At 39.7% G+C, this 18,043-nt stretch overlaps 2 protein-coding genes across 3 annotated transcripts; one reads left to right on the top strand and one right to left on the bottom strand.

The window, feature by feature from the left end:
• Positions 1-120: 120 nt before the first annotated feature.
• tpk2 (thiamin pyrophosphokinase 2) lies at positions 121-4,170 on the bottom strand. The gene is made up of 8 exons (XM_077617141.1): positions 3,974-4,170; positions 3,667-3,908; positions 1,912-1,975; positions 1,709-1,839; positions 902-1,020; positions 597-729; positions 416-512; positions 121-329 (listed from the first exon to the last, which is right to left on the bottom strand). The coding sequence occupies exons 1-8, from the start codon at positions 4,041-4,043 to the stop codon at positions 283-285; spliced, it is 903 nt and encodes a 300-aa protein (XP_077473267.1). The 5' UTR covers positions 4,044-4,170; the 3' UTR covers positions 121-282.
• Positions 4,171-4,430: 260 nt separating this feature from the next.
• Positions 4,431-16,035, top strand: gmeb2 (glucocorticoid modulatory element binding protein 2). Of its 2 annotated transcripts, XM_077617025.1 has the most exons (11): positions 4,431-4,675; positions 5,519-5,670; positions 6,752-6,834; positions 7,464-7,588; positions 7,743-7,846; positions 9,249-9,397; positions 12,627-12,689; positions 12,780-12,917; positions 12,987-13,109; positions 14,093-14,451; positions 14,509-16,035. In XM_077617025.1, the coding sequence occupies exons 2-11, from the start codon at positions 5,528-5,530 to the stop codon at positions 14,701-14,703; spliced, it is 1,482 nt and encodes a 493-aa protein (XP_077473151.1). In that variant the 5' UTR covers positions 4,431-4,675; positions 5,519-5,527; the 3' UTR covers positions 14,704-16,035. The 2 variants fall into 2 exon arrangements, with proteins under 2 accessions (XP_077473151.1, XP_077473071.1); XM_077616945.1 differs by having other exon boundaries at positions 14,093-16,035.
• The last annotated feature ends 2,008 nt before the right edge of the window (positions 16,036-18,043 follow it).

Below are 18,043 nucleotides of genomic sequence, written 5' to 3'. Positions count from 1 at the left end.
TTTTTATGTTAGCTCGACTAAAGCAAAATATTGTCATCCTCCACTGTTCCAAATCAAAAAGAATTTTCTTTGAAACCACTTCCAACATAACAGCAACTCTAAAAGCAAATTAAACCATCATCAATGAAACCACTTATTTTATTCCAAAAGAGATAACAATAGACAACTAATCCCTAAATATATTTTTTTACTTTTCAGTGCCTTGGTATACATGCTACAGGGAGTTTAAAGAAACATGTAAAATATGTTTTCTATCTATCAAATGATGGAATAACAATAATTCTACAGTGTTTGATGAAGTCCAGACACAAACTTCTGGTAAAAAGGCTCTGCGAAGACAAAAGTAGTAGGAATTAAACTTCAGTTGGGCTGGTCATAGGCTTCAAAAAAGTTGATAAAGTAGAGTGTAACTAACCTATGTCAGGCTCAATAAAAGAATGTCTAATAAGAAAGTCTAAGACCACCATTGCACAGTTGGGTTTGAAATCATCAGTGGCAATTAGTTCCTTTACCTGTGAAAAAATATATATTTATATGCAGGAGCTTTTAAAGATGCTCTCTAAAATCTGGAGCAAAAATGACTACCTCACTCTTACCTTTTTTATGGGTAGGTGGTAGAATTCCTCTACTTCTCCATCCCCTACTTTGGGCTTGAAGTCAAGAGGGAGTTCCAAATCAAATACATACTGACTTTCGGAAAACACACCTTCCCCATCTTCGTAGGTATAGCTAGCGAATAATTTTTCAAGGAGTCAGTGTCTTTGATGTCAAGTATTTCAGGCTCAATACACTTTACGAACCTTTTCAGCATGATTATAAACACTCATTTTGTTTGTCAATTCATTAAAAAAATGTATGCATCAATTAGGTCCTTGAAACATGCAGAAGAGTCTATGCATACCTCACTGTGGATACAGGTTTAGCTTTTTCTGCAAGCGCTTCTGGGATACATGCCTCTTCCTGACATTCTTTGACTAGTGTGTCTTTGATGTTCATGCCAGCAGCCAGACCACCTGCTGCCTACAAAGACACAAGATCAAGGCCAATATAGTGAAGCCATCAACCAGCAAATTTTAAAACACTCTTTACAAAAGTATTGCTTGAGTACACCACTGGCTAATTCACACACCATTATCTAGTCTGAAAACAAGTTGTGTTTTCCATAACAATTAGACATCTTGACACTGCAGCAAGTGTTTATTTGACCTTTTTGTAACAATAAACATGGATAAAATCAGGGACCAACTTTCCTTGATTAATGTTGCTACATCAGTTTTACAAGTTGCAGCCTTGATTGAGATCTGAACTAGTTGCACAGGTACATACCTGTGATTATCCTTTGTTCCACTATGTAATGATTTCTTCTGTAAGAAGATTGACAATCCTTTCTTTTGTTTCAATTGACAACTCTCTTATTTGGAGCCCTGTTTCAGGTCAATCAACTTGTTGCAGAACCTCACCAAGATGTGATCACCTCTTTTTAACTTTAGACAAATTGAATAGATCAATCTGATATAGGTGCTAGTTTGGGGAGTTAAATTTTACAGGCAGGTATAGGGAAGGGTAAAATAAAAAATAAAATCAAAATCGGTCAACGGTGGTGCGGGTAAAGACCGTCGATTTGACCCCTGGAGCTCACACTTTATTATATAGTCTATTATTTATAGTCTATTCTTTAAGATGCACTGTCTCTCAAATAAATAAATACCATGTTGTCCAGTAGTCCAGGATAGGTCTGCTTGGTGGGGGACCGACGCGCTAGCCACATGCAGACTTCGCTGCTATCACTCACAGTGTAACCATTAATATGAACTCCATAGCGCTTCACTCCAAAAAGACCTGTTGAAAAATGTCAAAGAACGAGCATTAGAGGAAACAAACTCAGTGACACAATTGAACTGGGGGACTTACTTGTTGCTGCTCTTTCCATCCACATTACCGGAGGGTCTGAGAATTTGTCCATTACGCTGTATCTCTTACAAAGGTGGACATTGACCAATTAATGGCAACTGAAGTAGGGCAGCCAAGAGAAATGCTACAAAAAATACTGTTAGCCCAAATGGCCTATCCTCTTGAAATAAATACGAAACAGTTAACAAAAGAACAGGGATGGTTGTCAAAACTTTTCCTCTTTCCTGAAATCTCCCATCAATTTAGTATTCATTTATTATAGGTAAGCTTAATATCTATCTTAGGGTTGGTTTGAGATCCTTTTCTGACCTGTAAAATAGTTACTGTTTCTTAACCCGCTGTGTCAGTGTGGCACTCAAGCTGCACAGAAGCTGACAGGAAAAGACTGCAGACGGTGATCAAAACAGCCCAAAAGATCAACTGCCTCCTACCTACCCTGTCCAGCGTCTACAAATCGCAGTGCCTTAGAAGGATAGAGAGCATCATAAAAGACAATAGGCATCCCGGCTTCCACCACTTCAACCTGCTGCCATCTGGAAGGCACTACAGGAACATAACAGCCAAGACAAACAGACTCAAGGACAGTTTCTTCTCAAGAGCTGTCACCATACTCAACTTGAGTTCTTCACGACCTAATCAAGACTTACTGCTAACCACTTTAGCCATTTTGTACATATACTTATTTATGTGACCACCCATTCATGTTGACTACTAATTCATGTGACCACTCCTTCATGTTGACTACTACTTATTTAGTATGTTGACTACTAATTTATCATGTTGACTACTTATTTAGTTATTATTCATTGATTATTAATGTTTGTTTGTTTATTGTCATTTGTCCACTTCCCTACTTATGTTAACTAGTTATTCATTCATTTTCTGTACCGCTTCATTCTCATTAGGGTCGCGGGGGGTGCTGGAGCCTATCCAAGTCGGTCCACCTGTGTGGAGTTTGCATGTTCTCCCCGGGCCTGCGTGGTTTTCCTCCCATATTCCAAAGACATGCATGGTAGGCTGATTGGACACTAAATTGCCCCTAGGTATGAGTGTTAGTGTGAATGTTTTTATTGTCTCCTTTTGCCCGGCGATTGGCTGGCCACCAGTTCAGGGTGTCCCCCGCCGCTGGCCCGAAGTCAGCTGGGATAGGCTTCAGCACCCCCCACCACCCTAGTGAGGATAAAGCGGTTCAGAAAAAAATGAGACTACAGTAAAGAATGAAACAATTGATGTTTTATTCTCGCGATTCTGATAATTTCCTAACTGATACTGTGTAACACCACCCTCTGGTGGTCGAGTTATAGCAAAGTTATAACAACCTGTGTGACAACCAACCCTGTTCTCCTTTATTTGGAACAAATATTAGACCAGGGGTGGCGAACAAGTTAGACCAAAAGATTTTAAACTGCAAAAGTTAAAGAGCCTTACCACGCAGTGACCTGCGGAGATGATTGTCGGCCCCTTGTGTCAGAAGCAGCATAAAAAAATCCAATCTGCCAAATTATTTTTAAAATATAATTTATTTGTTTTTAATGGGCCCTGATGAATTTGAGTGTGTTTTAAGAAAGAATACAAATAAGAGATACATGAAACGAGGCAAAGAGCCAGAGTGTATTTACAAATTATGATAAGCAAGAGACGCATTCATTTTGGCCCGCAGCCACATGTGGCTCGAGAGCCGCGTGTTTACCACCCCTGTATAAAAACAATGTTTATAATTGCAGTGATGTCATATCACTGCTAAGAATTTCTCACCTCATCTCTCCAGCCTTTAAGGCATCGCAACGAGGGTTCACATCGAAGTTTGGACAAAACCGCGTCCACAGCCTCGGACCTTTTGTCGTACGTGTCCAAATCATCGCGCAATGACAGCGCGCCACCGTGTGGTTGTTTGAACACATCTGTGTAGCGAGCCAACAACGAGGCGACGTGCGGCACAATCCAACCCACTTTGATTCCGTCAACCTCAAAACGAAGACAATTTGTTCGGCAGGAGCCTGCAGGCGACCTTTTGTGAGTGAATCACATCATCTTGAAATGAACACAATGGGACGTCAATTACCTGGCAAATAAAAGTTATTCATTCGCTGGAGAAGCTGGAGAATTTTATCTGACCACAAGGGGTTAGCCATGGAATATTGCAAGAATGTCACTCCAAACAACACATGCACGCGTGAAAGTAACTAATTTAAAGAAGACGAGTTTCCAAATATTTGTTGATTTTCGCTTCCCTGTTTTTTCTTCGTGGTGCATAGCAGTTTAAAATGGTGCATACTTGCGCCACCCAGTGGTTCTAGAATATGCTAATAATAATAATAAAAAGAACAAGAATACGCTTTATTTTCCAATCAGTCAAAGAAAAAATATTGATCTATAAAATTCAATACAGTCATGTGATGACATTTTTTAAACTGCAGATCAAATACCAAATACATGCATACTCATTTAATAATTGGACATAGGTGGCGATAGTGAGCTAAATGTTAAGTTTTCAATTGTTTTTTTTAATACCAAGAAGAAGTGTTAGCTGCGCACTGGAAATGTACGCTTAGGAAGTCACGGAGAAGATGGAAATTTGGTTTTCAACTACCGTCAAAGTGTTTCGCAACTTTATAATGTTGGATGAAAACCAACTCACGGCATTAACTTGTTGTTTTTCCGCTATAACTAAATAAGCGGTCAAGTTTATAACGAACAGGAGCTTGCTTTGTGCTAGCGTTAGCAACCTCTCTGCTAGGCGTCTGCTTACTGTGTAACACACAAGGTACGTATTACTTAAAGCTAACACCATTTAATAATAATAATAATACATGACGTCATTCCAGCGAGGGCGCGCTGCCAGTTTATTTTATCTTTGATGAAAGACCATGTGAGATCAAGATGACTGTACTGTATTGATTAGCTTTACTTTTCACGTGTAAATCCATCTCATCTCATTTTCTGAACCGCTTTATCCTCACTTCGGTCGCGGGGGATGCTGGAGCCTATCCCAGCTAACTTCGGCCCAGAAGCGGGGGACACCCTGAATTGGTGGCCAGCCAATTGCAGGGCACAAGGAGACAAACAACACACTCATACCTGGGGGCAATTTAGAATGTCCGATCAGCCTACCATGGAATGAGGGAGGAAACCAGAGTACCCGGAGAAAACCCACGCAGGCCTGGGAAGAGCATGCAAAAGCCACACAGTTGGACCGGCCTGGATTTGAACCCAGGTCCCCCACTGTGAGGCTAACCACTCACCCACGGAGTCGCCCACGTGTAAATTAATTTCGCTCTATTATAATCCCAACTATTTATCTAATTTACTTATCTATTTGTTGAAGGAATATCTAAACTAGTGGCAGAAATAACGTAAATAAAATTAGATGGAATTTAAAGGCATTTGTTTTGGAAAAATTAAATAATTTCAAACTGCCATGTCTTGTTTTATGTGTAATTTGTATTTGTGTAATTTCGTTATACGCAGCTGTGTATAATGACAATAAAGGCTTTTGATTTGATTTGATTCATTTTTAGTTTAACTTATCATGCTACTACTGTTATAACTCAATATTTCTCATATATGTATATCCATCCATTTTTATCTGTCATTTTCCACCTTTTAGTTGTGCAGTATGGCCTCAGCTGAGGTGAAAATGGAGGAAATGAGTGAGATTGTGATTGTCACAATGTCCGAGGAAGCTGTTGGGGGACTCACCTCTGTGGTGGAACAAGATAAAGCAGTACTGGTGGCCACAGAGCTCAGCCATCAGCCAGGGTTTGTACCAACACAATAGTACCGATGCTTATATGTAGGCCTCTCAAGATAATTATTTTTTCTATGGTATTTTTATAACGATATATTTTCCTCAGAAACTATCGCGATAAACAATATCATTTTTTTGCTGTTGTAATATTACGATACATAAATTAATGTAACAATCACATAAACACTTGAAGGTAAGGAAAAAAAATACATTGAGTGATTCAAAGAGCCATTTACCTGAAATATTACACACGAGAGACCCCTTTAATTTTGGTGAACAAAGACAATGACATTAGAATACGTAGCACAGCTTTGCCTATGAAAGTATGACAGTCCACTTGTGTAAGTGTTCAGATTTGCCACCGCTAAGTGTAAAAAAAATCTGGGAATTAGGGTACTATAATAAAGTTACATTTTTCTATATAAGCACTTCTGAAAAGTCTTCTTTCCTCTGGAGCTAGAGAAAAAATTGTAATCCTTTCCAGTGTGACTTGTACACTCGAAGACACAACAACTGGACATGTTGACATTCTTCAAAAACGTTATGCGCACCAACATACCTTCTAACTACTCATGTTATCTCCGATTTTGTTGTTGTTGAAGGGGGTGGCAAATGTTGCAAGTATCTGCATGAGAAATCCTGGTTTCGTAGTCACTTACACCAGATGGATGCCATAATGTGTACACCATAATTCTCCATGTCATTGGCGCGTGTGAGCTTACAGAAGCAGAGTGAGCTAGAACAAGGCAGGGCCAATGAATGTTGATGATGGGTGATTTATCATGGCTTGAAAACATACATAATCGTTAGCCATTTCATGCAGTATATCGGGCAATAGGTACTTACATTTAATGGCCTACAGTAGTTCTTATTATCAGACAACAAGCCAATATAGTAATTATCGCGATAGGCCTATTTATTTATGCAGTCAATATTTATGACTGTATGCAACTGGGTTATTGCCAATATTCCCATTATGAAATGGTTACTAACAGACATGTAATGTAATTTAATGAAGAGCAATCATCATAAATGTTCACTGCTTCGTCTTAGCACCCACTTTTTAATGTTTCATTTTGTGCGTTTTTCCAGGGAGCAGGTACTCACAGTCACTCAAGTGGAAACCAATGATTCCTGTAAACCAGATTCCTTGTCAAATGATGAAGCAGTTATCGGTAAAGTGACCTACATTTCCCATTGCATTGTTACGTATATTATATTATACCATGTCAAAATGTGCCAAGAAACGGTTACACGCACACGCACGGTATCTCAAAAACTTTAGCTAAATGACTTTTGATGTCATTTTTCTTGGTTAGTGAAGCAAAGCGTAGCGGACCATCAGGTTGATAAAAGACTGGGGTAAAACTATTATTTCTTAACATATCGCTGAACCTTTAGTTTAGATTAATACTCTGGGAAGCCTTTGGGGTGACAGGTTTACATGAAAAGTATTTGTCACTTAGCTCAAAGAGGCCAAAGGAGTGAGCTTTTCAATCACTTTGGATGTGATTTAGATTAGATAACTTTATTCATCCCGTATTCGGGAAATTTCACTGTCACAGTAGCAATACATACATACATACATACATACATATATATATATATATATATATATATATATATATATATATACATACACACACATACATACACATAGATGCACACATATACATACGGTTGGTCTTAACATTCAACCATTTAAAAAGCCTGACAGCTGATGGTTGCTACTGCCAGCAAGAATAACCAATCAGGACTTAGCATCCAAGCTCTAATAGGCAAATCTCTGTCTCTATGTTTGCAGTGAAGTTAACCGAGGAGGTGGATGTGGAAGCTGACATTTTCTACCCTATCACGTGTGGGGACGCCACTGCCACATTGGTGTGGAAGAAGTTTGTCTGCCCTGGCATTAATGTCAAATGTGTCCAGGTACGCGTTGGCCATATAGTTATACGTTTAGTGGAACCCAAATTCTCTTGCTAAGTCCTGATAGCAAGACTACTCCAGATTGAACAATTCTTTTTGTCCTGTTTTTTTTTGGTCTAAAGAAAATTTAGCCTCATGGATGTGTGTTTTTTTCCAGTTTAATAATCAGCTCATCAGCCCGAAGGAGTTTGTCTGCCTCGCAGGCAAGTCGACATTGAAGGACTGGAAAAGAGCCATCAGACTCAATGGGACCATGCTCAGGTCTTAGTCATTTTCACCAATGTTCAATAGGAGGATGTATTTTGACAAATGCATTTAGGACGCGTGGACAGTTGGTTGAGTGGCAAGAACACAAACACTATGGTAGCCAGTGGAAATGTGACCAACAGGTGGCGTGTGAAATCTTCGATATACAGTCAGTTCAATTTAAACACCCTGATATAATCCAAGTTCTCCCACATAAACATCATGGAGGTGTCTGAAATTTTCACCATAGGTGCATGTCCCCTAAAAAAGTATAATCACTTTTTTTTTAAACAATTTATTTGTGTGATACAGCGGCAAATAAGTATTTGAACATCTGAGAAAACCAATGTTAATATTTGGTACAGTAGCCTTTGTTTACAATTACAGAGGTCAAACGTTTCCTGTAGTTTTTCACCAGGTTTGCACACACTGCAGGAGGGATTTTGACCCACTCCTTTACACGGATCTTCCCTAGATCAGTTAGGTTTATGGGCTATTGCTGAGAAACACAGAGTTTGAGCTCCCTTCAAAGATTTTCTATTGGGTTTAGGTCTGGAGATTGGCTAGACCACACCAGAACTGCTTTCTGGTCTTTTTTTTCTATTTTTTTCCTCCTCCTACTATTGCCTTATTGATATTATCTTGCGTTTTTAACATAGCACAGTGTTTAAATACTTATTGAACTGACTATATAAACACTAATGTTTGAAGACAAGAGTAGGTATAGAGAGAATCTTAAATAACTAATTGGCGATATAGTCAAAGTAATTCAAAGCCTGTATGTAATCTGGGATGATGACAAAATTTTGGTCTGATTCTGCTTTGGCGTGGACAAAAATCTGATGGGGAGACTTTAATTCCTCTTTCAAAGAGAATCCTAGACCCTTCTCTCATTAAAAGAGACCTACAATTATTTGCCACAGAGCACAGTAGAAATTTGAATAATGATATCACAAAAGATTCCCTCCCCTATAGGACGAAGATCAAGGCATTAGATTATAACAGTATAGTCTCACCTTTTTTGAGCTGTGGCACACTCTGCATTGTATAAATCTCAAAGTACACCAGCATCTGAAAATCTTCTTGCCTATAAAAAAAATAATGTTGTTCCCGTCAAATAAACTCCCAAAAGTTAATTTCAAAATATTTTTTTTCCCACCGACCTTATGTTGCCAATAAATCATGTAACAATTTTATTCTCATACTTGTAATACTTTTTCTCCCAATATTACTTCAATCTTCCAGCCCTATGTGAAAAGCACTTTTATGCCCACACAGACTTTACATTGCCAAAAGTTGAAACCATGCAATTTCTGGTTCACGTTACATTAAAATAAGATGCAAAATGAAGAATCGTCCAATCTTTTGCCCTTGAATATTTTTAGCTGCTTTTTTTCACCATATTTGTATTCCTCAGGAAAATCATGGACTCTGGCGAGCTGGAATTTTACCATCATGCGAAAATTTGCTCGAACACCTGCCGCAGCACCAAGATCGACCTTTTGGGAAACAAAGTATCTTCCAGTTCAGATCGCGCATCTGCAAGCACTTCATCCATCGCTTACAGTAAGTCCATGAAACTTTACGTCATGGGTGTCCACCCCTTGATAGTTTTTCCTCCCACTCTAATGCTTTAAAAAAACACATCAAACAGTACATTGTACTGTATAGATAGATATACGTGCTCGAACTTTAACCTGAGAGATTCATGTTCAAATGCATGGTATAGAAGGATGTTTTTGTTCATGTATGTTTGTTTGGCCTCGACGGATATCTCTATAATTCCGAGTTGAAAGCAACAAAGGAGTTTTGTTACCATTCCACACACACGGATGCGCATCAAAGTTATCACCGTTGTCGAACGAAATCATGAAATGAGAAATAAAACTGATAAAATGTTTTCATTAAGTGAAATGAATAAAAAGTGCAAAAAAAAAGCAATAACTAATCAAAACTTACGCGTTCACAAAGCTAGATAAAATGTATTCAAATTGAAGAGACACTAATCCCTTTGATTTACCATTTTCAATTTTGGATTAATATGGAATAGGTTTATTTTGCATTTCTCTGTGTAGGTGGATGGTTTGTAGATACTGTAAGTCAAAGGTGTAAAACTCAATACACTGGTACCTTGACATACAAGTGCCCCGACATACGAGTAATTTGAGATACGAGTACATTTTTGGGCAAATATTTATCTTGAGATACGAGACAATTTTTGATATACGAGCAGACAGCGGACGCGAGAGGCTGCTCATAAGAACATCATGGGCACTCTCTCTCTCCCCGCAACTCCTTCGTGTAATGTCTCTCTGGTCGCAACTCCCTCGTGTAATGTCTCTGCGAGCATTGGGCGGAGCGTTGCATTTTTTCTGTGTTTTTTCTTTCCCGTTAGTGTGAATGGCGGAGCGATCGCTAATACGAGAGGAGTATACAGACGCTCCCCTACTTATGAACGAGTTAGGTTCCAAACGATTGTTCATAAGTTGAATTTGGTCGTAAGTTGCTCAGTGCTATATTTTGTATTATAATTTATGTTTAAGGCCTATATAAGTATATTGAAGGTTTATATAAGTGCATTGTATGTTTAAGGCTTGTATAAGTAACACGCACTGGTTTGTACTGAAAAAAACATTTAATAAAATGGAGAAAATACATACAGTACTGTATAAATACATTAGCGAGAGAGGGAGATATTTACTAGAAACTGGCCGAAAGAAGCTATCTAATAACGATTGCACAGTTTTCTTCTTTTTTTTCCATCATAAATGTTGCGGTAGCACTGTATGGCATTATTCAATTGATTTGCAAACTTTGTGCAACGTTCAATATTTGCGTCCTGCTGCTCGATCTTTATGTTTATAAATGGTACTGACGGTCGAACGATTCAAGTTGTATTCACGTGCAACGCTCACCACTTTCTCACGCGCATCAAGCTTTGTTATTATTGCCACTCATTTCAAATGAAATGGCTTGCCTCTTCCTTGCACCTCCCTCACTAGAAGCCTTTCGCTTTTCACCAACCATATTGAATAATGGATGCACGAGATATTTAATGATACAAATGAAAAAGGTTCTTTGCGCACTGGAGATACGTTCACGCACTTCCGCATTGCAACGAACTGGGCAGAGGAAGGTGGATGCTGGGTGAGCCGAGCTCTCAAAGCGCCAGGCGTCGGTATTAGCGGCGGAAAGAAGCACTACTCGGAAAAAGGCGCGCAATACAAAATCGAACATACGAACATTTTTCGACATAAACGCAATATGCAGACATGTTCGTATGTACAGTTGTTCGTAACTCGAATGTTCGTAAATAAGGGAGCGTCTGTATACTACTTCTAGTTGGCAAGTGGTCGTGCATTATCCTATTGTGAGGACATTTGTGTGCATCATTTTCGGAATATTTTGAAGGGAATACAAAAGTAAACAGCCCCTCGATAGGTTGCATTTGAAAGTCAGGGTGTAGGCGGGGCAAATAAAGCCAATACGGCCGGGAGAAGAAAGGTATCAAAATTTAAAACAATATTAGAATTAAGTTTAGTGTAAGGTTAGATTAAACTTATTTTTGAGTGTGTCTGCATCGTAAACAAAGTTCATTTAATTTTGTTTGTTATGTTACGAGCGCGTTGCAGTGCAAAAAGTCCCCCCCGTCCCGCTCTTTCTACCTTCCGTGAAATCCGTCTAATTTTAGTTCTATTAAACACATTTTAGTATACTATTAAACCACTAGTTATTTGTTAATTTGTTAATAGATGGCGAATTAGAACAAATAAAACATTTTTTCCAATCCAATATCCTGTTTTTGGTGTTTTTTCAGAAGGTTGGAACGAATTAATTTGTTTTTAGTTCATTTCTATGGGAAACGTTTGTTTGAGCTACGAGAAAATCGACATACGAACTCAATCCCGGAACGAATTAAGCTCGTATCTCGAGGTACCACTGTATTTGAGGGCACATCACAGTCCCGCAGGCCCGATTGTAGGACATACATTTGTACATCTACTTATGAATGCCTCTAGGTATGAAATTTTCAGGTTATGAAATTTTTATATGCAAATGAGTGACTCGAGATACAAAAAAGATCCAAGTTACGAAATCCCCCAAAAAGTAAATGCATTTCCTTATCCGTTATTTTATTTTGAAAATATTGTCGCAGATGCATTGATTCCCACTTAAGAACTCACTTCCCTCTACTGGGCTCTCATTGGCTGTCTCATAACAACCACTATCCATGTTTCAAGAGTCTCTTACATACCTGTCCACCTGGGCTAAATGCTCCCCTTACCCCTTATTAATGATTGCGATTTCCCCTTATTAGGCGATTGAAAACCGTACAAGATGCAACGCAGCACGTAATTTAACACACACACGGCACACGTAAAAGTCTAAAGTACTACAAAGTGTATGGCTTTCGGCCCTGGTAGAACTGGCTCTTGCCGCCATCTGGCGGACAAACATGGGTATTATGTCTCCCATTATAACGGCCGCGGAGGGAACTATTTCATGCTTGTTATTCATTTTAAGACATTAATATATCATTTTCTTATAATTTTCTCTAATTTTTGTGTGCTTTTCCACATCTTTCATACAAAATTGGGACACTTTGACCAATTTTTGTGGAGCGAATTAGAGAATTTACATATAAAGTACTGCTCTACTTACGAAATTTTCAAGTTACGGAAAATGTTCTGGAACCAATTAATTTTGTAAGTAGATGTATGACTCTATTGATGTATTATGAATTTTGAATGAATATTAAAAAGCGGGGTTTGTTATGTTGTTTTTCCTAATGCAGTGAATGGAGACTCCTGCCCAGAAACTTCAGGGGGAACTTCAACGGGAGTCGCAGATGTTGGAGGTCTTTGTAAATTTTGACTCACCGATTTGCGGTTATGAATGACTCCTTCCAAACCCGCTCTGTTGACATTCGGTGTGTATGTGCGCGCAGAAGATGCTGTGTGTTTCTGGCGCACGCTGAAGGAAGCAGGGCTACTGGAGGAGGTGATTGAGGACTTCCAGAAGGAGCTTCAAGAAGTACTTAAGGGGCTGCACGAAAGAGTGTGCGAGCCATCGTTGCAGGCCAAAGGTTAGAATCAAGTTAGGTACAAATCAAAAGCTACCAACAATTTGAAATAAAATGTTTTTGATTTGACAGATGCTGCCTTGCTCGACAGCATTGTGCACAACTTTGGAATGCTGGATCTGGTGAAAAAGGTTCTGAGCAGTCACAAGGGCCAGATGGACCATAACAGAGAGCAGTACACCAACAGCCTCGCTGGTAGGTCAAAGTTCAAAATAGCCATGAATTGGATACAGCAAGGGCTCGCATTTGTACTAATAAATTGTACAGTGGTACCTCGAGATACGAGCTTAATGCGTTCCGAGACTGAGCTCGTATGTCGATTTACTCGTAACTCAAACGAACGTTTCACATAGAAATTAACTAAAAACAAATTATTTGTTCCAACCCTCTGAAATAACACAAAAAACAGGATATTGGATTGGAATATTTTTTTTATTATTTCTAATTTGCCATCTATTAACAAAGTAACAAATAACTAGTGGTTCAATAGTACTAAAATGTGTTTAATAGTACTAAAATTAGATGGATTTCATGGAGGGGAGAGAGAGAGAGGGACAGAGGGGGAGGGGGTACTTTTTGCACGGCAACACACTCGTGATATAACATAAACAAATTTAAATGAACTTGGATTACAATGCAGACACTCAAAAATAAGTTTAATCTAACCTTGCACTAAATTTAATTCTAATTTTGTTTTACATGTTTATACCTTTCTTGCTCGTATGTCGAGGTATTACTGTACTGTTAAAAAATGGGGAAACTGTAAAGTGTTTACTGTGAAATTAATAAAACAAAATACTAAAAAAAAACTATGAAAAAAATAGTCCATAATTTTAACTTTACAGACGACTGTAAAAAGTAGGCATGGTGACCTTTTTCAAACTAGCTTTCATACTGCAATGCCACCATGGCGATGGAGCGTGTTACAATGTCACATAACAGTGCAGTCTTGATTTAGCTGCTGCTCTGTTGATAGGTTTTCAGGAAGTAAGGTTTTCCTAACCGTCCATATGCCCCGCACCTTCTCCAATCTTTAGCCAAAAATGTGTACTCGATCATTTGCGGTCGTTCCTTGCTGATCTCTCCCAGTCAAATTGGACTGGATCCTCAGGGCCATCAATCTGAGGGCAGTCCTTAAACATTCAATGTTTTTTCCTCTATATTTTGTTTACCCACAGCTCTGGAGCATCAATGTGACGAGCACAGGAAGCGAGCCAATAAGCTGAAGACCAAATCTCAAAACCTCAACAATGTCCTGATGAACCTTTCGCCCTCAGCCTCAGCCCTGGCCCCCAAACGGTCCCGCATGAGCCGCACCTTTTCGACCCCGGCGTCCATCAGCCCGGCGCCCACGCAGGTGACGCTTCCCCTCAACCAGCTGAGCGCCGTACCGCTCGGAAAGCTGCTGACCGTGACGGGAGGCGCGGGAGCCCCCAACCTGGGCGGCTTTACTCTCCTGACCTCGCCGTTCAACGGGCCGGAGCTGGCGGCCGACGCGTCCAACCTGACCGTTTTGTCCACCGTAGCGGGCCAAGAGGTGACATCCTCCGAGAACGTGGTCTCCTCGACCTTTGTTAAAATGGTCGGTCCGCAGTTCCAGCTGGTGACGCTGCAGGGTCTGCCCACCGCGCAAAACACGGCAATAGCGCAGCCGGTCGGCACCTTCACCGTGGTGGACGCTGCGCCAACAACCGCGGACGTTTTCCTACAGGGAGTCCAAGCTGTAGATATGGAAGAAGGTCAGCACAATGAGGTTAGAGGTGATGACATGCTACAGCTGGTGGAGTAGCAGTGATGGCAAATTAGCATTTCATTTCTTCAGGGATACATCATTTTTTGGTGCTTTTGTTTGAAAAGCAATTAGCAGTATTTAGCTTGTTTTCATTCATTTCGAGCGGTTAAGATGTCGGCCGGAGAAAAGCGATTCAGTAAAACTCAACTTGTCATTTGTAAACTTTTTTTTTTGTAATCTAGCCCATGTTATTTAATCCCCAAAAACTATTTTCTTTCATATTTTTTTCAATGTTCCCCCTGTAACAGGGCAATGTTATGAAAGATTGTGTTTATCCGTTCTTAGTTTGAGTGCCTCAAACAAAGATGAATTCCCCTCATAGAAAATTACATGCCTTCTCTTGGTTGAATTCTTTACCCGCCGACATGTTGACAGACGAGCGAAATGTTTCAAATATTTTGCTTTGTTTTTTTTCTAGGTCATTCTAATAGTTCAAACCATGTAAATATTCCCTTAAGTTTAATTTGAAATACTAATTTGGCATTTTAATTTAATGAATTATTTTATGTTGTATGGCTTATCCAAGTGACAGTTGATTGTTTTTGGACTACTGCACGTCATATATGGTCACTTTTTTTCTAATTTTGCGTATCATTGACTGGGGTGATAATCCAATCCATTTAGACTGGGAGAGACTGGCAAAGACCAGTCAAAATGGATCGGACATCTATTGCTGCAAATGATAGCGTCTGAGGTATTAAAATGAAGTGAGCTTCACTTTGCAAAAAATAGTACAACAAAACGCAAGAAATTACAGGGTTTCCCCCCAGAAACTTGCCAAGTTTGATCATAAAGAAGCCCACCAGCTGTTTTAAATAAATGACGATGAGATGCCACCATCATGGTGCTATCAAACGTATCACCAGACTCGGTTAAAATACTGTATGCTTACTTTTTACACTTTAATTTGGGGCACTCTTTCAGCCTTTCTATGAAGGGGGCAAGCAAAGCTTGGTGGTCTGCCACACTTATAAAGCACTGGGAGAAACCCTGAAATAGAATCTACTTTGAGTGTAATCAGTTGAAGATGAAAAATTGTGGGTGTATAATCTCATGTTGATTTGATTGATTGATTTAAAGAGAAATCTTAAAAGGAAAAAAAAATCACCGGTGGAGTAGCCGGTGCTGTCTAGTTGGACGGTATTGTTATTTGTAATATTTTTTGTAACATACACAGTTTTGTTGCACCCTTTGTCATTTAGTGAAAATGAAATGTTCTGCCTGTAATGTTACTTGCTTGTATATATTGAGGGGCAAATATACATTACTATGAGTGGGGAAAAAACAAATGTCTTAAAAAAAACTCATAATAAAAGTAACGATAAGTCATTTCTGGACAAATTGAATGTTTTCCCATATAACTCTCAAGATATTTGTTGCCCAGTGGTTGAGAATCACCTCTGTACTGATTTGTAATGTTTTTAAGACTACATTTTTATATATACATTGCTCTTGGCCACAAGATGGCTTACATACGTTACTTGCATCCGATTCAATGTGTCAATATTTTGACGTGTATGGCCCACTTATTGGAAAGGGGCTCATGTTAAAAATATTGTCACACAGCTGCAAACAATGTATAAAAATCGGATGTGAATAATCCCGTCCCCACATTCACAACAATATTTCTCATCTTGAATAGTTAATTCCAGATATTACTCTACACCAGGGGTCTCGAACTCAATTTACCTGGGGGCCGCTAGAGGCCGAGTCTGGGTGAGACTGGGCCGCATCAGGATTTCCACAAGAAAAGCACTGATAAAACTTTCCAACGTTATCAAATATCTTTATTTTTTAACAAAAAATAATGAATTAAATAAATTAACTTAAAGATGAATAAAAAATAAATCAATCAGTAATATAAAACCAAATAATACTAATGAGCATACAGTAGATATACACTGGCTGGCTAAGTAGAGAAAATGAATTATTTTTATTCCGTTTCAAATGTCTGTATTAACAGCTCTTTAACCTTTAACTTTCTGAACTTGAATGGAACATTGAACATGAAATATTCTGAACACGGCTTCTTTTGCCTACTCCTTGCTGCTAGAGACCTGGCAGCGCTTCTTCTCACATAGTCACATTTGGCTTGAGGGAGGAAGCAGTGGAGACCCTCAGTAGAGCTTGAAGATGCTCATCAGTAAGTCTGGACCTGTACTTGGACTTATTGAAGTTCAAGGTGGAGAAGAGCTTCTCACACAAGTATGTGCTCCCAAAAAGGCACATGGTCCGCTTGAACCTTCGGGAAAGTTCAGGGAAGCTGGGGGTCAACTCTCTCAAAAATTGCCCAAGCTTGTCTGCTTCTCCACTCACCTCCCTGAACTTGGCTTTGAGTGCAGAGTTGCACTGCAGGTCAATGAGCTCCATTTGAAGCTCAGGAGGGGCATCTTGCACATCAAAGGAGAAGGGGTCCGCAAAAATTTGAAATGTGGCTTTGTGTGTCTTGAAGTCTGCAAATCTGTGATCAAATTCCTCCTGTAGCTTCGAAATGGCCTCAACATACTTCTCACCACTGAATGGTGTGCCTGCATCCACGAGAGCCTTGCATGCTGGGAAATGGCAAAGGTTTGTCTGAGAGAGCTGGGCTTTCCATAACACAAGTTTAGTGCAGAATGCTCTCACGTTGTCATAGGCAGCACTGACAAGTTGCCCCTGGCCTTGTAGCTTCTTGTTCAGTACATTAAGCTCATGTGTGATATCAACAAGAAAAGCCAAGTCCATGAGCCATTTGGGATCACTTAGCACAGGATCAATCAACTCACAAACGGCATAGCTAGCTTTGACTGCTGCATTACTGTCTTTGGTAGCCTTCTTGAAGAGATCCTGTTGCCTCAGAAGACGTGTTTTAAGACTGGCAACCTGGTTGGCTCTCTCATCTCCCTGGTATTTTTCGTACTCCTCAGCATGTCTCATAGTACAATTACGTTTCAAATTGTATTCCTTGTGCACCGCAACTTTTTCAGTGTAAAAGAGACACGTCGGGGTGCCCCTGTGTTCAACAAAGAAATATTGCACTCCCCACTTTTCTTGAAACTGTCTGTGCTCATCACCGACCTTTCTCTTCACGGCAGGCTTTGAAAGAGACATATCTGGGGCTCTGTAATATGTTTTTCCACTTGGAATGAGTCTCGGGTTGATCTTTCACATTCAGTCGCGCGGGTTTGTGGCGCATGTGCACTTTCGAGCTCCGTTTCAATCGCGGAGATGGCTACAGACACTGACACAGGCTGGATCACAGATCATAGCGCCTCATTCAGTTCTATGCTGAGAGCAGCGGAGGACTGTGCGCGCCGAGCGGAGTGATCGGCCTCACGGCTTCTCCTCCGCCCAGCTG

Source organism: Stigmatopora argus, chromosome 1 (genome assembly GCF_051989625.1).
Source record: "Stigmatopora argus isolate UIUO_Sarg chromosome 1, RoL_Sarg_1.0, whole genome shotgun sequence".
In the NCBI taxonomy this organism is placed as follows: domain Eukaryota; kingdom Metazoa; phylum Chordata; class Actinopteri; order Syngnathiformes; family Syngnathidae; genus Stigmatopora; species Stigmatopora argus.
This window is presented reverse-complemented; position numbering and strand designations above follow the sequence as displayed.

Excerpts from the sequence above, each read along its gene's own strand:
- tpk2 (XM_077617141.1), bottom strand. The coding sequence starts at position 4,043 with ATGGCTAACCCCTTGTGGTCAGATAAAATTCTCCAGCTTCTCCAGCGA. Across the intron at positions 1,976-3,666 it reads TTAAAGGCTGGAGAGATGAG|AGATACAGCGTAATGGACAA; the intron begins GTGAGAAATTCT and ends CACCTTTGTAAG. Across the intron at positions 513-596 it reads ACCACCTACCCATAAAAAAG|GTAAAGGAACTAATTGCCAC; the intron begins GTAAGAGTGAGG and ends ATTTTTTCACAG.
- gmeb2 (XM_077616945.1), top strand. The coding sequence starts at position 5,528 with ATGGCCTCAGCTGAGGTGAAAATGGAGGAAATGAGTGAGATTGTGATT. Across the intron at positions 6,835-7,463 it reads AAATGATGAAGCAGTTATCG|TGAAGTTAACCGAGGAGGTG; the intron begins GTAAAGTGACCT and ends CTATGTTTGCAG. Across the intron at positions 12,918-12,986 it reads GCCATCGTTGCAGGCCAAAG|ATGCTGCCTTGCTCGACAGC; the intron begins GTTAGAATCAAG and ends TTGATTTGACAG.